This window comes from Corythoichthys intestinalis, chromosome 12 (genome assembly GCF_030265065.1).
Source record: "Corythoichthys intestinalis isolate RoL2023-P3 chromosome 12, ASM3026506v1, whole genome shotgun sequence".
NCBI classification, from domain to species: Eukaryota; Metazoa; Chordata; class Actinopteri; order Syngnathiformes; family Syngnathidae; genus Corythoichthys; species Corythoichthys intestinalis.
Window position 1 is genome coordinate 19742850 of NC_080406.1, and position 17430 is coordinate 19760279.

The 17430-nt window shown below is 38.6% G+C and overlaps 1 protein-coding gene across 2 annotated transcripts in view; it reads right to left on the bottom strand.

Annotated features, from left to right (window-relative positions):
* Window positions 1–2540: 2540 nt before the first annotated feature.
* dnd1 (DND microRNA-mediated repression inhibitor 1) overlaps window positions 2541–17430 on the bottom strand; it is a 29553-nt gene continuing 14663 nt past the window's right edge. For both annotated transcript variants that reach the window (XM_057852671.1, XM_057852670.1), the window contains exons 4-5: window positions 7709–7841; window positions 2541–3174 (exon numbers count right to left, since the gene is read on the bottom strand). In XM_057852671.1, coding sequence (XP_057708654.1) covers window positions 2720–3174; window positions 7709–7841 — 588 coding nt within the window. In that variant the 3' untranslated portion in view covers window positions 2541–2719. The remainder of the gene's footprint in view (window positions 3175–7708; window positions 7842–17430) is intronic.

Below are 17430 nucleotides of genomic sequence, written 5' to 3' on the forward strand. Positions count from 1 at the left end.
TCGACATGCGCCCAAGGATGACCGCGCTACGCAATAATTGAAACGGCGGTGCAGTGTAAGTGGTGTTCAATGCATAACCATGAAAAACTGTATTTCTACCCATAAAGGGAAATTAAACAATATTATTTTGTTCCACGCTGTTTAGAGGGGAGAGTTTGTTGCTTGTCGTGTGCGTACGGGCGAGCGCGGCACATTAGAAGTGTGGTAGGTGAATCGTTCGAGTGATGTGCACTATTTTTGTTAGCTTTGGGGATCTCTAGTGGAGTGGTGAGTGACTAAAGAAGTATTTGTTTTTGTTCAGCCAGCCACTGTTGTTGTCTATTTATTTTGTGTTGAATCAATCTCACAATTTGTCCTATTAATGCTGTACAAATTTATTTTAACTTGATGTGCAGTCGGGAATAAAGCCCACATAAAAAATAAAATTACTTGTGTTGGTCCAATCAATTCACCCGGCCACATTTATAATGGGTCAGAATTATTTTTTGAACAGATCATGTGACTAGCAACTTAGATGGTCATTTGCTTTGCATATAATTTTCAAAAAATAAATAAATACAAAATTTTTAAAAAAAATAGGGGAGGGGAATTTTAATTTTTCAAATGATTTTTTTTCTTTGATTGAAAATATTTTTTTTGATTGAAGCAACTTTTTGGGGGATTAAAAGATTTAGACACACATGTCCTACCCATAATATGGCCCGAACACAAAAAGGACTGCTTCAATCAAAGAAAACTTTTTCAATGAAAAATTAAGTGTTCAAATGCAAATTTTTCAATCTCAAATATTTCTTCGCATTCAAAAACTTTTTCCATGATTGAAATTTTTGTTTTTTCTTTTTGAAATTATATATTTTTTGAAGCAACTTATTTTTTGGTTGAATAATAAAGACAAAAATGTCCTAGCCAAAATGTGGCCCATACACAAATCAACATTACTTCGATCAACGCCCCCCCCCCCCCCCCCAAAATAAATAAATAAAAAATGAAAGAAAAATAAAAATATATATATTTTTGCATTCACATTTTTTTTGATTGAAGCGACTTTTTGGGGGGTTGAAAATATATATTTTGATTGAAGCAACTTTTTTTGATTGAATAATAAAAAATAACAAATCGATCTCCATATGGCTCCGCCCAGGTGATACAATTTTGAACTGGGGTAACTACATTGGCACGACAACGTACCATATTCAAATGGATGATGATCTTGCCGAAAAATATTGCCTCGGCAGCCTGATTTAGAATTCCCCTCACGAAGGATGGGAAACAAAAAACGCTCATTGTCAATTTATTATTATAAATATTCTTGTAAGTTAATTTTATTGCTGACACTGCGTTTCGGGATCATCAACATGTTGTGCCCCACCCAAAAACTCAAAACTCTGCCTATGTTTGGGTGTCAGACCATGCTGACATGTTCGGAACACCCGGAGAATCCTGATATTCCTTCCTTCTATACAGATGTATCGATGTACAGTTTAAAAAAAAAAAAACATCTCCTGAGTGCCCATTCAGGTCTCAAAAAACTTCCAAATCTAGGTACTTACCTTGAGTTGGACTACATTTCGGTTTTCTCAATCTTGTTGCCTTGAGACTAGTTTGGTGGTAAATAAAAAGTGTAGTTTCAGTAAGTAATTACCGTATTGGCCCGAATATAAGACGGTGTTTTTTGCATTGAAATAAGATTAAAAAAGAGGGGGTCTGCTTATAATCGCAGTCTAGACATTATACCCATTCACGACGCTAGATGGCGCAAGATATCATTGAAGCAATGTTATGTCATGACAGATCTCAGCTACTAGTTTAACCAGTTTGCATTATTTTATTGCAATATTTTTCCTTAGATTTGTTTCAAGACTACACAGTTAGACTTCACTTTGATGGTCAATGCAGTTATTGCAATTTTGTTGTTTTATCACAATAGATTGGTTTATTTACATTTCAAAAACCAGAAGCCATTCATTTACTAATGTGATTGCACTTTAGTTTACATATTTAAATGTTCAGATATTAAGATTTGAATGAGGCAAAATAACATGCTTTTTCTCTCAAATATATTGTTGTAATCATTTGTTTCAGATGTACTGTAATTATTTTCTGTATAAAAATTAATTTGGTGTTCAAAAAGTCTTATTTTCAAACTTGAGTCTTGAAAAACAGGGGTTTCAGGGCCGTCTTATATTCGGGCCAATACGGTAAGTAGTGTCAGTGTAGAATTAGTAATTGTCATTACTAATGAAACGCAACTTCACTTTTCATTTAGAATTGTCTCTCATTAATGAAGTGCACTAGCCTTGCAAGCAAGACGGTCCAGCCGGATTCACACATTATTCTTGCAGTATGTGTAATATATTCTTAGCGGATATATGGAACAATCAATCTGGCGTGCCACGTTAGGAGTGCGCGTTTTCCACAAATTATTTTTAACATGCAAGACTGCATTACTATCGGTACTTTCCATGTCACGTGCTGTTGGTATTTTTTCTTAGACAAAGACCACCACATTTTTTTCATTATTTTTTTTAACAAACCAATCAATCAAATACGTTCAAACAAACAACTACATTATAATTCTTAATAAAAGCATGCATAGTTTAACAAGCAATGGATATAAAACACTTTTAGAAAACATGATTAAGAATATCAAACAACTGCAAAAACAACTGCAAACAAGGAGATGCTGGATGATTTTCAATCAGATCTCATCGGCGGAGAACTACTCAGGATTTAAAGACCGCAAGACATGCTGAGCTGCAAGCTCTTGAACCTTCTCCATTGTGGCAGCTTCGGTGGGTCCGGGCAAGAGCCCCAGCTGCCCTTGGAAGACCATGCCTGTGCCTGGGATACAAACCTTGAAGCTGAAGTATAAGTATCCTTCACGGCAAATGTGGTTTAAGTTGAACTCAAACTGTGGTGCACCAATTCCAATCGCAGCACAAATATTCCCGAGGGAAGAGGCTGCAGAGGTTACTGGCCAGGCATGCGGATTTGGAGCGTAGGGCACTCGCACAGCTCTGCAAAAATTTGCAGGGGTAGGTACTGGGTGTCGCAGACTTGGAAGTTGGCCTAACCCCAATGAGTTGTTCGGACGAAAAAGCATTTCATCCCAGCGTGGTTGCATTTGGGAGTACCACTTGACGGAGATTCTTAAGCCATACAGCTTCCTAAATGCTAGTAAAAAAAACACAAAACGTGACAACTAAAAAGATAAGTTTAAGAGGAGAATAGAAAATGTTTACGACAGATTATTGCCTGTCATACAGTGCCTTGCAAAAGTATTCGGTCCCCTTGAATTTTGCAACCTTTCGCCACATTTCAGGCTTCAAACATAAAGATATGAAATTTATTTTTTTGTCAAGAATCAACAACAAGTGGGACACAATCGAGAAGTGGAACAACATTTATTGGATAATTTAAACTTTTTCAACAAATAAAAAACTGAAAAGTGGGGCGTGCAATATTATTCGGCCCCTTTACTTTCAGTGCAGCAAACTCACTCCAGAAGTTCAGTGAGGATCTCTGAATGATCCAATGTTGTCCTAAATGACCGATGATGATAAATAGAATCCACCTGTGTGTAATCAAGTCTCCGTATAAATGCACCTGCTCTGTGATTGTCTCAGGGTTCTGTTTAAAGTGCAGAGAGGATTATGAAAACCAAGGAACACACCAGGCAGGTCCGAGATACTGTTGTGGAGAAGTTTGAAGCCGGATTTGGATACAAAAAGATTTCCCAAGCTTTAAACATCTCAAGGAGCACTGTGCAAGCCATCATATTGAAATGGAAGGAGCATCAGTCCACTGCAAATCTACCAAGACCCGGCCGTCCTTCCAAACTTTCTTCTCAAACAAGGAGAAAACTGATCAGAGATGCAGCCAAGAGGCCCATGATCACTCTGGATGAACTGCAGAGATCTACAGCTGAGGTGGGAGAGTCTGTCCATAGGACAACAATCAGTCGTACACTGCACAAATCTGGCCTTTATGGAAGAGTGGCAAGAAGAAAGCCATTTCTCAAAGATATCCATAAAAAGTCTCGTTTAAAGTTTGCCACAAGCCACCTGGGAGACACACCAAACATGTGGAAGAAGGTGCTCTGGTCAGATGAAACCAAAATTGAACTTTTTGGCCACAATGCAAAACGATATGTTTGGCGTAAAAGCAACACAGCTCATTACCCTGAACACACCGTCCCCACTGTCAAACATGGTGGTGGCCGCATCATGGTTTGGGCCTGCTTTTCTTCAGCAGGGACAGGGAAGATGGTTAAAATTGACGGGAAGATGGATGCAGCCAAATACAGGAACATTCTGGAAGAAAACCTGTTGGTATCTGCACAAGACCTGAGACTGGGACGGAGATTTATCTTCCAACAGGACAATGATCCAAAACATAAAGCCAAATCTACAATGGAATGGTTCAAAAATAAACGTATCCAGGTGTTAGAATGGCCAAGTCAAAGTCCAGACCTGAATCCAATCGAGAATCTGTGGAAAGAGCTGAAGACTGCTGTTCACAAACACTCTCCATCCAACCTCACTGAGCTCGAGCTGTTTTGCAAGGAAGAATGGGCAAGAATGTCAGTCTCTCGATGTGCGAAACTGATAGAAACATACCCCAAGCGACTAGCAGCTGTAATTGGAGCAAAAGGTGGTGCTACAAAGTATTAACGCAAGGGGGCCGAATAATATTGCACGCCCCACTTTTCAGTTTTTTATATGTTAAAAAAGTTTAAATTATCCAATAAATTTTGTTCCACTTCACGATTGTGTCCCACTTGTTGTTGATTCTTGAGAAAAAATTAAAATTTTATATCCTTATGTTTGAAGCCTGAAATGTGGCGAAAGGTTGCAAGGTTCAAGGGGGCCGAATACTTTTGCAAGGCACTGTATCAGTCAATCTTGATTGTATGCAGGGGTGAAAGTGGCTAGAATTTCTTGCCGGAACTCCCCTACATGAAGGTCGCCACGGAGCCAGAAATTTTGTTTATTTATTTATTTATTTTCATTTTTGGGGGGGGGGTGTTTTGGCACAGTGTTTTCTATAACAACATACAAAAACTGATTTTTGTTCAAAATTGTATTTTTTTAGATGATTTGCAAACTAAAAGTTAACAAATACGGCAATAACCCCAACCTCCACCTCCTAATTTTTATTTTCCCTCATTTCCTCACATACTAAATGCCAAATCTCAATTTTAACTACTTAAAAACATAGGATGTATATTGAAATTATTGTGTATTGTGTATTGTCGTTATTGTCCATTAGTATGTTTCTGAATGAGAACACTGTAAAATACGACAACTCACCCTTCTGCTCATCTGATCATTTTTTTTCTTGATTGTCTTGATGTACGCAGTCTCCTGACTATAAGCTTTTAGTAGTTTCTTAAGGAGACCTGACTCACACATAATCTTGGCTAAGAACTATGATATGATTAGAGCTGTCTCGACTAGTCGACATAGTCGACGTCATCGATGACGTAAATCCGTCGACGAGCACAACATCCCGTCGACGGTTAATGAAGGGTTAAAAAAAATACATGCGTGGAAAGTTCAGAATGTCGGACGCTTGGTATGCAAGCGGGGAAAGCGGCACAAAGCCAAAAAAAAAAAAAAAAAGCGCACCAAAGAGTCCAAAACATTGACTTACTTTTAAAGAAACAAAGGAGGGTACACTGTTGTGTTCTGTCTCTTCAATGCCAAGCTTGGCTGCACGTCGGCCGTGAATGATAACGACAGGAAATTGTAAGTCCATCTAACTAATGACATGTATTACTAAAGTTGCTAAGCCTGTCGCGATATGCCATGAGTCCATTTATCGCATGGTAAATAAAAATGAGGACGGTCATTTTCACGGCTGCGTTTAATTGCTGCGCGCGTGTGGGTGCGTCCATTTGTGCATGCGTGCTGATGGCATATGAGACTCCAGTTCTTTTCCCTCATCAACACGCTGTAGAATTAAAGTTCAGACATACAAAATAAGAAAACACATCTATATTAAACACTATATACGTTAGCATTGCTACATTGAGGTGAATGGGGAAAAAAGATGACCTACTTTCGCTGGCTATAAAACAGGCAGCCTTCTCCAAAACTTGCAGTTAAAAGGTGACACTTCAAACATGAAAAATCGCTGGTTAACAGCATTTGCAAAAGGAAAAAAAATCTATTACTGACAACACATGCAATGACAAAAAGTGCTTTTTTTTTTGCGGAGTGTAAAGCTTAAATTAGCGGTTTAGCGAACGTACTTCCGGTGATTATTTCAAAATAAAAGCATGTAATATTCTTCATATAAATAACGATTTCTGGAGTTAATCCCACATACTTCAGATTCTACACTAAGAATACCTTTAAAATGACACACTTTATGAAAAGTCTGATTGGCAATGAATAATTATTATAATACTATTATATATAGTACTACAGTATACTATAATATTAATGCAAGGTATTTTTTTAAGAATTGTTTTAAATTATTTTGGAAAAGTGAAGTCAGTGTTCTGAATCTGTTTACATTCCATTCTTTTGCACAAGTTAATTCTATCAGCATTTGAACTCATTATTTGTGATTTATTATTGTAATTTATCTGTTTATTTGTACTTAAACAAGAATTTAAGTGTTCCAAAATGTTTTTGTGAATTGATAAGCGTCAACAAAAATTTCATTGCTAAATTAGTAAAAAAAATAAAAATAAAAATAAAATATTTTTAATTATAAGATTAGTCGACTAATTGTAAAAATAGTCGGCTGACTAATCCGGAGAAAATTACTCGTTTGGGACAGCCCTACATATGATGTACAATTTGTAAATATGAATGTGTGTGTGAATAAATTGAAATTGAAAATTGTTAAAAGTTAATGTACGCATTTACTTTTGCTTTTTTTTTTTTTTTTTTTAATTATAAAGATAAGTAACATCCTTTCAGAAAAATAAGTACAAATGACTTATAGTATGCAGAGTGAAACAGAATATATTTTGAAGATCGCGCAAACATTGACTTTTTTAAATCATAAGGAAATGAGTAAGTAGCCTAACATAAATGAACAAATATAAGTCCAAACTGCACATTGACAGCTAAGATGTTCTGAACCTCCCAATCAGAGCAAATAAAACTAAATATGTTAAATAAGCCTCCTCAACTTTTTCGTTGCTCTTAAAGATTTTATCCATGTTGCATTGTCCTTTTTTTGTCGCATCAATTTAACCTTTTTTTTTTTTGCTGTTCCAGAAAACATGCACATTTGAACCAATCAGAGTTAACTATCTCTGCTGATCACATGTCAGTATGTCAGCCAATTGAACGGATAAATGAGTCCAAGCATTTTGCTTTGCCGCGTGCATTCGCGTATTGACGTGACTCATCATCGTCAGACTCAGATAACTGCAGCAGCTGAGGAAACCTCCATGCCGTCCGTGGAATAAAATAAATAATAAATATAGGTGGAAACGGATTACGCTACACAAGCACTTTATTATGCTTGTTGTTAACACTTGTCTATGAAAATCTGATGTACGATTTAAAAATTTCTTTTTTTTTACATAGCATTTTGACAGTTGCCGTCATATTTTTGGAACCAAAGCACCCTGTACCGGAACTGCGTTCCGGCCCTGAATCTTATACCGGAACTGCGTTCCTGACCGTTCTGGTCCACTTTCACCCCTGATTGTATGTCCTGCAAATGTACGTAGTTTACTCACCTTCCACTAGCATCTTCTTAGCCATAGAAGCAGCATGGTGAGATGAGAAGTCAATGACAGCTAACACAGTCTCTCGTTGGGGTTGAGCCTTGAGACAGAGCGTCTCAACACCTTCTGCAATTCTCCGCAGTACCTGGTAGATCCAAATAAAAACCCCTCCAAAGATTAGGTTCACTTGCATTATTGATCAATCAAATCAACAAAATAGTGAAGATAAGGATATATGGCGGAAAACACTCAGGTGACTTTTAAAGAATTTATTTCCAAATTAGAGTGGAAAATAAGTATTTGGTCACCTACAAACAAGCGAGATTTCTGGATGCAAAGAGGTCTAACTTCTTCTAACGAGGTGTAACAAGGTTCCACTCGTTACCTGTATTAATGGCACCTGTTTTAACTCATTATCTGTATAAAAGACACCTGCCAACAAACTCAGTCAGTCACACTCCAAACTCCACTATGGCCAAGGCCATAGAGCTGTCGAAGGACACCAGAGACAAAATTGTAGACCTGTACCAGGCTGGGAAGACTGAATCTGCAATAGGTAAAACGCTTGGTGTAAAGAAATCAACTGTGGGAGCATTTATTAGAAAATGGAAGACCTATAAGACCACTGATAATCTCCCTCGATCTGGGGCTCCATGCAAGATCTCACCCTGGGGCGGCAAAATAATAACAAGAACGGTGAGCAAAAATCCTTGAACCACACGGGGGGGACCTAGTGAATGACCTACAGAGAGCTGAGACCACAGTAACAAAGGCTACTATCAGTAACACATTGCGCCGCCAGGGACTCAAATCCTGCACTGCCAGACGTGTCCCCCGCTGAAGAAAGTACACGTCCAGACCCGTCTGCTGTTCGCTTGAGAGCATTTGGATGATCCAGAAGAAGAATGGGAGAATATGTTATGGTCAGATGAAACCAAAATAGAACTTTTGGGTAGAAACACAGGTTCTCGTGTTTGGAGGATAAAGAATACTGAATTGTATCCGAAGAACACCATACCCACTGTGAAGCATGGGGGTGGAAACATCATGCTTTGGGGCTGTTTTTCTGCAAAGGGACCAGGACGACTGATCTGTGTAAAGGAAAGAATGAATGGGGCCATGTATCGAGAGATTTTGAGTGAAAATTTCCTTCCATCAGCAAGGGCATTGAAGATGAGACATGGCTGGGTCTTTCAGCATGACAATGATCCCAAACACACAGCCAGGGCAACAAAGCAGTGGCTTCGTAAGAAGCATTTCAAGGTCCTGAAGTGGCCTAGCCAGTCTCCAGATCTCAACCCCATAGAAAATCTTTGGAGGGAGTTGAAAGTCTGTGTTGCCCAACGACAGCCCCAAAACATCACTGCTCTAGAGGAGATCTGCATGGAGGAATGGGCCAAAATACCAGCAACAGTGTGTGAAAAGCTTGTGAAGAGTTACAGAAAACGTTTGGCCTCCGTTATTGCCAACAAAGGTTACATAACAAAGTATTGAGATGAACTTTTGGTATTGAACAAATACTTATTTTCCACCATGATTTGCAAATAAATTCTTTCAAAATCACACAATGTGATTTTCTGGGGGGGGGGGGGGGGGGGGTTCCACATTCTGTCTCTCATGGTTGAGGTTTACCCATGTTGACAATTACAGGCCTCTCTAATATTTTCAAGTGGGAGAACTTGCACAATTAGTGGTTGACTAAATACTTATTTGCCCCACTGTAAATCCGATTACTTACCTTCTTTTTATGGCTAGGTTTAAACAAAAGCGGTTGCGCCACGTCTGTAAATGGGGATTTCCAGGGTAAAACGGACAAATTAAAAATAGTTCGGGGACTTAATGCGCCATGAATCTGCTATGGCAGCATATAGACATATTGTTCTATCAAACAAACAGTTCTTTTGGCTTAAAATATAGCAGTTTAATTTAAAGAGGGGGTGCAAGAGCAGAAACTGTTTTTTCAGCCTTGTCTGTGTTTTCCGCCAAATGCATGTGGTTATTGTTAAATTATCTGTTTAATATGTCAGAGTGCGTGAATTTTTAACATTATATACCAACTATGTTCCCTCATGGGAAAAAAAGTAAAAGACATAAAAACCCTGTCTTTGTGGCTAAATGAGTTCCAGGACTGGTGTGAAACCAAATCCCAGAAAGGGCCAAGAGAGTCCTGAATTTCATTCCAACCAGTGTTGTTTTTGCGGCCCTTATAATTTTCATTTTAGTCTTTTTAACAAAGACACTTTTTAGTCTTAGTTATAATTCAGTGAATTCAAAACAAGTTTTCCTCTAATTTTAGTCATCGAATACTGAAAATGTATTCGCCTGTTAAAGGTTTTCGTCAAAAAAAAAAAAAAAAAAAAAAGGCGGGGGCTAACATGCTAGGATAGGCTAGGCTAACATGCTGAAGTTGCAGCGCAAACAAGCTATTAGCCTGAACTCGGCGCTCCATTTACACCACCATTATAGGTGTGTATTGCCTCATATCTGGAGATATGATTCATATCATGATTCACAGGTCAAGATTTGATTCGATTCTGATTAATCCCGATACTACACTTGAAGACGATTACTGCGATATTTGTATATCTTAGAACTAGGGCTGTCCCAAACGACTAATTTTCTCCCGATTAGTCAGCCGACTATTTTTACGATTAGTCGACTAATCTTATAAAAAAAAAAAAAAATTTTTTTTTTTTTTTTTTTTTTTTTTACTAATTTAGCAATTCAATTTTTGTTGACACTTATCAATTCACAAAAACATTTTGGAACACTTAAATTCTTAATTGAAGTACAAATAAACAGATAAATAACAATAATAAATCACAAATAAACAATGACTTCAAATGCTGATAGAATTAACTTGTGCAAAAGAATGGAATGTAAACAGATTCAGAACACTGACTTCACCTTTCCAAAATGATTCAAAAACAATTCTTTAAAAAACTACCTAGCATTAATATTATTATAGTATACTGTAGTACAATATATAATAGTATTATAATAATTATTCATTGCCAATCAGACTTTTCATAAAGGGTGTCATTTTAAAGGTATTTTTAATGTAGAATCTGAAGTATGTGGGATTAACTCCAGAAATCGTTATTTATATGACGAACATGACGAACATGCTTTTTTTTTTAAATGTTCACCGGAATTACGTTCGCTAAACCGCTAATTTAAGCTTTACACTCCGCAAATAAACACTTTTTGTGATTGCATATGTAGCAATGCTAACGTGTATCGTGTTTAATATAGATGTGTTTTCTTATTTTGTATGTCTGAACTTTAATTCTACAGCGTGTTGATGAGAGAAAAGAACTGGAGTCTCATATGCCATCAGCACGGACGCACAAATGGATGCACGCACGCGCGCGCAGCAATAAAACGCAGCCGTGAAAATGACCGCCCTTATTTTTATTTACCATGTGATAAATGGACTCATTGCATATCGCGACAGGCTTAGCAACTTTAATAAAATATGTCATTAGTTAGATGGACTTACAATTTCCTGTCGTTATCATTCACGGCCGACGTGCAGCCAAGCTTGGCATTAAGGAGACAGAACACAACAGTGTAACCTCCTTTGTTTCTTTAAAAATAAGTCAATGTTTTGGACTCTCTGGTGTGCTTTTTTTTTTTTTTTTGGGCTTTGTGCCGCTTTTCCCGCTTGCATACCAAGCGTCCAACATTCTGAACTTTCCATGCATATATTTTTTTTAACCCTTCATTAACCGTCGACGGGATGTTGTGCTCGTCGACGGATTTACGTCATCGACTATGTCGACTATGTCGACTGGTCGGGACAGCTCTACTTAGAACAGGGGTAGGCAACCCAAAATGTTGAAAGAGCCATATTTCGGCCAAAATAACAAAAAACAAATACCGTATTGGCCCGAATATAAGACGGTGTTTTTGCATTGAAATAAGACTGAAAAAGTGGGAGTCATCTTATATTCAGAGTCTAGACTTTATACCCATTCACGACGCTAGATGGCGCCAGATATCAATTAAACGAATGCTGAACTTGAGGAGCAATGTTCTGTTGTTCTGTCATGAGAGATCTCAGCTCCTCTCAAGTGTAACCAGTTTGCATTATTTTATTGCAATGTTTTTCCTTATTCAGATTTGTTTCAAGTAGTGCTGCAACGATTAATCGATTAACTCGAGTATTCGATTAGAAAAAAAGATTTGAATTCAATTTTGCTGCTTCGAGTATTTGTTTAATTTAAGTGGCGTTCTAATGGTTTATTTTGAAAGTGTTTGCATTTAGTTTTATTGATTTGGGTGGATACACTGCCTTCTAGTCTTCCTCATTCCACATGGCTGAATCCAGGTGCTCCCTGTTGAGACCAACATAAGCTAAGTTTTTGTTTGAGCTAATGTTTTTTTTTTTTATGCATTCATAATTTAGTTTATAGGTATATTTAGCCTATTTTTGTGGGAATACGTGTCTGAACCATTTGTTAAGAGCATTGTAAAAAAGTTAGCATTTTATAGCATTTAAACTAGCGGACTTTTGCTATGTAAATTAGCCAATTTTTCTTTTGTTGTACGTAGATCCTCATTTATTTATTTATTTATTACACTGTTTGAGGCTCAGCTCAGGTAATTTAAGTTTTCATGTTCCTTATCCGATTACTCGATTATTCGAACTAATGGTTCATCGATTAATCGACTACTAAAATAATCGATAGCTGCAGCCCTAGTTTCAAGACTTGTTACAGGTCGACCTCACTTTGATGGTTAATGCAGATATTGCAATTTTGTTGTTTTATCACAATAGATTGGTATATTTACATTTCAAAAACCCAAAGCCATTCATTTACGAATGTGATTGCACTTTAGTTTACATATTTAAATGTTCAGATATTAATATTTGAATGAGGCAAAATAACATGCTTTTTCTCTCAAATATATTGTTATAATCATTTGTTTCATATGTACTGTCATTATTTTCTGTATAAAAAATAATTTTTTCAAAAAGTCTTTTTTCAAACTTGAGTCTTGAAAAACAGGGGGTCTTCTTATCATCAGGCTGACATTTCTTGCGTCATTCAACCAAATTGTGGAAACACAGTAACCCAAGCCTTGACATCCTTAGTAAGGATAACGGCGTTGCAAAGATTGGAAAATAATTAATTAGAATACTCAATACTGACAAAAATAACGCTGTTAGTAATGACGTCATACTCGAATGCCGGTATTAACAACACTGTGCGGTCGTATCGAATCATGAGGTACCTCTGGGTACCTCACGATACGATTTGCGATACAAGGCTCACGATAACGATCTCACAATATAGCGATGCAACAATTATAGATAACGGAAAAACAAGCTCTTTTCATCCTTCTGCTGTACATTGTGTACATCACTAGAAGACGTCCAATTCATTTGAACTAGGAGGGTCCCGTCTCTCCCACTTCAGACGGATTGAACGTCTATGGCGGTCAATGGCAAGCAATGAGTTTAATTTTGGGGCATTTCAGGTGATTTACTGTTGATTTTCAGTCACTTCCTCTTGATTTTGGGACATTTCTGGCTCATTTCTTGGGGATTTTGGGGCATTTATGGGTCACTTCCAGTTGATTTTTTGTTACAGAACAGGAAGTAACCCAGGAATGAATAGGAAGTGACCTGTAAATGCACTAAAATGAACAGAAGGTGACAAGAAAATGCCCTGAAAATCGGAAAGACTGGTTCCAAATGCTCTTTTTTTCAATGAACAATCGTTCATTTGCCTCTCCCAGTCTAAATTTATTTAAAAAAACGATATAACGATTCTTGCCAGGAGCATATCGATAACCTTTTGGGATACAAAGTATCACGATATGTGACCATTTCGATATTTGGACACACCCCTAGTGTGCGGTACCTTAAAATTCTTCTTCTTTTGAATAATTGCGGTACAAGAATGTGCAGTTTTGTGCACCACCCAGGCTTCCACCCTAACGATCTATCGTAATGTCGTTCAAGAATTTAAAAAGTGTTCCTTACATACCTGTCTTCCTCTCCCTCACCCCAAGTAAACCCTTCAGAGACCATTCATGCTGTTAAAAATTTATATGAAGAACTTAAAACGTTACACACTTTGTTATAACATACAATGTTTCTCAAAGGTTTTGACAAATATCTAAAAATTCACTAGCCTTTTTAGATAGGCTTTGATAAGATCGATGCAAAAATGTACAGAGGCTTCAGAGTCCTATATTTGCACATGTGCGTATAGTTTATGTTCTACACATGTAGATTAAAACTGATTCAGCATTTAAAGCAGTAATGTCAAGTAAGGTTGGCCAACCATGTTTTTGAATAATATCAATGGTTAAACAGTTATAAGCCAGTGACGGGATCTGTCGTTCACTTGAGTAAACGAATCCATTCCGGTTCGTTCAGTAAAAAGATTCGTTCAAACGAATCGTTCAACGAATCGTTCGCCCCCCTCATCTCCCTCCCCGCCCAAATGAATCGTTCGGTTAGTGAACGGGAAGTGACGTTGCCGAACAAATCACCAAAGACCGCTTCGCAGTATAACTGAACGGGAAGTGACATTGCTTGGTCCCTTCCTCTCTTGCACATTGACCACTCGTCGTAGTTTCAGAAATGAGTGACAGGCGATATCATTCTGCTTTCACAGACAGCCTCGTCTCCCTCCCGCTGCTGCAAAAGCGAGGGAGAACTTCTGCGTCGTCTGTCCTAGTTCTATGGGCTCAAAGTCATGGCTCGTGCTTGCATTTCGATTTAGGACACGGTTAAACATTTTCCTTTTGAGGGGGAAGTGGGGGTTTGGGGTCGGGGGCGCACGGACTTTCTTTAGCATGATCTTGCTCACATATACAATGCTGCTGCTACCAGCCAACGCGGCATGCTTGCTGTCACGAAAATAAAAATAAATCGAAAGTTTAATTTCTAAATATGGAACGACCAACACATCATATTTACCTCTCGCTCTGTTGTATTTTTGTTTTTTATTATTAAGATGATCGTACTGAATTTTTGCACTGGTATTAATAAATAAAATAATCCGGTCAGCTCCCCTGTCGTCCCCGCATCTCAGATCATCAAATGTTGACGAGAAATAATTGTTTGCTCTTTATGATGTCGCCTTTCTACTCTCATTAGTCTGTTAAGAAAAATGTACACATATTGCGACATCTCCAGTGTCCGCGCGCTTTGTTTTTGGGCGCTTGAGTAGCACATGATGGACGGATTGACATAATTTGTCAAACCAACCGACACCCTCTGACACGGAAAAAAAAAAACACTCGGAAAAAATTGACATGTATATACAGTTTCATTGCAAATCAGTATTATGGTGATCATACTAAATATTCTTTTTTTTTCTGTGCACATATGAGGTAAATATCGCTGCCATGAAGCCTCCATATAGTGACAGTTCTCTGCCCGCTTCACTGCCGTCACGCGACCGCAGCTCAGCTTTTGCTTGCCTTGTAGCTACGCGTGTTTTAAATTACTGTAAATTTGATAGTATATCGTCATAGGTACAGTCCCGAGTCTGTTGAGAAAAGTAGAACACTAAACCATGCTCGCTAGATTTGTGTGGTGTTTTTGTCTGTTTGAGCAGCATTTGATAGGCTCCACGTTAACAAATATGTGACAAAGTCATTTCCTTTCATTTTATGACTCGTTCACCGCATAGTCATTACTGGAAAGTCAAGTTAGCAGCAAGCTAGGTCAGGAACCGGAGGACCGAATCACTGAACGGGAAGTGACAAAACTCAGTCTTTCCCCCCTGCCTGCACGCTGGCTGCTTATTGGCCACACGTGGAAATGAGTGACAGACGCCTTGATTCTGTTTCCGCTCCCTCCCCTGCCCGCGATGAAGCTGGCGTCTGATTGGTCGTGTGCGATGTCAGAAGACGCTGCCGCTTGCTCAACGCCCTCCCACGCAGCGAACAAGCGCCACCAACTTCATAGAACGAATCAGTGCAGAGGATTATTAGTTCGGTCTCGTTCACCCAAACAATTCATTCAAAAAGAACTAATCGTTCGTGACCGATACAACACTATTATAAGCATATTTTCGTTTTTTTTTTTTAACGCAACCCTTCCAGATTCTTTGTTTAACCCATAGCAACGCCCTTGACAACGAAAATGCTTTTCTTCGGCAATCTTCGGAAATCACGTCACACCGGGAAGTGCGAGGGAAGTTCGCCATAGAACAGTATTGTTTGTTGCATTGCTTCTCGGTAAGATGCCACGGCGGTGTGTGGCGAGGTTTTGTTCTCACTCAAACGAAAAGTTGTATGAGTGGCCAAAAGATAGCAGGGCACGTAAATTGACATCTTTTGTTCGCACTAAGCGAATGAATTTCACGCCATCATCGACTAGTGTTCTCTGCTGCAAACACTTCGAAGATGCCTGCTTCCTTAACCGGTCTGCTTATGATCAAGGATTTGCCAAAAAGTAAGTGTGATTTTTGGATAGATGACTGATGACTTTGTCAAAGCAGAGCTGCCAGCTGTTGTGGAATGAAGAGTATAAGCTAGCGACGTTAGCCGAAAGTTAACTCGTGGCAATCCCCGATCATAGTTGTTTTTGCTTTCGCTAGGTTAAGCGTGTTTAAATTGTGCGTCATCTACGATCTTGTCCAAAAGGGTTAATCCCTGTCAATCGGAAACGGGTGTTGATGTGCATATAAACGGGTCGGCGTCGCGGTAATTCACGGTCACGTTGCAGTAAGAGACACACACCACCGGTGAGTTTTTGCACATTTATTTGTATTTGTATTATGTATTTCCACCTTCATGCTTCAAGCATTGCATTGCATTTGTACGGTTCGCCGTTTCTTTCACGGTAATCGCTCGATAGCCTTCTAGTTTGTGTTTTACGTACAAGAGCCGCTGACAGGTGACAAGTGTTGCTTTTAATGTCTGGCAGCGAATCAGCGAGTGCGCAGGTCACGCAGTGAATCATGGGAAATGTAGTCTCGGGACAACACTGAAGTGGTGCTTTGTAATCTGTTCGCTTGTGTGAAAAAACTACATTTCCTCACGCCATTAGACGCCACTTCCTCCCGAGAGCCCCGAGCCGTGTTGTACTGATTAGCTTCATGTGTTAAAAAAGAAACAAAGTTGTCGGCACGTCGTGTGTTCGATACATTTGTAAACAAAAAGCTCATAACAAGACACTATGCACAATCCGTTTAAGAGACGCTGGAGTAGTAGGAGGCGAGGAGGAGATCAGCGAGAAGCAAAACTTCGCGGTCGAATGTGGCGGCAGTCCGCTATTATTTTGTTTTCTTATGGTTGCCACAATAAAGTGGAGAAAGCCATCAACGACTCATCTCCTTCTTTCCCCCCAACGTTTTTATATTATTATTTTATATGCACGAGAGCTGCCGGATCTGAAATGAACATGAAGTCTGACTATTATTTTTTTTAACAATGTCATCAGATAGACAAAAACATAAAATTATGTGCAAATGCCTGCATCTTCAAATCATGTAAATAATAACAGCCTATATCTTACCAATCTTGTAATCTCGATGGGTCTTGTATCCATTCCATGTCAGGTAGTCTAGGCACGTTGTTTGCATCCTGATTAGCGTCTGGCTAACACATGTTAGGTCCAACATAAAATTCCAACCTCCTCTTCTTCCTCCAACTCTTCAAAAACTTGGATCTCCTCCCTTGCGCTCGATCTATCGCTTATATTGCTGTTTGAATCATTGTTTGAAGGGCTTTGTATGGTGGCCGTATGTATGGAGCTGCCA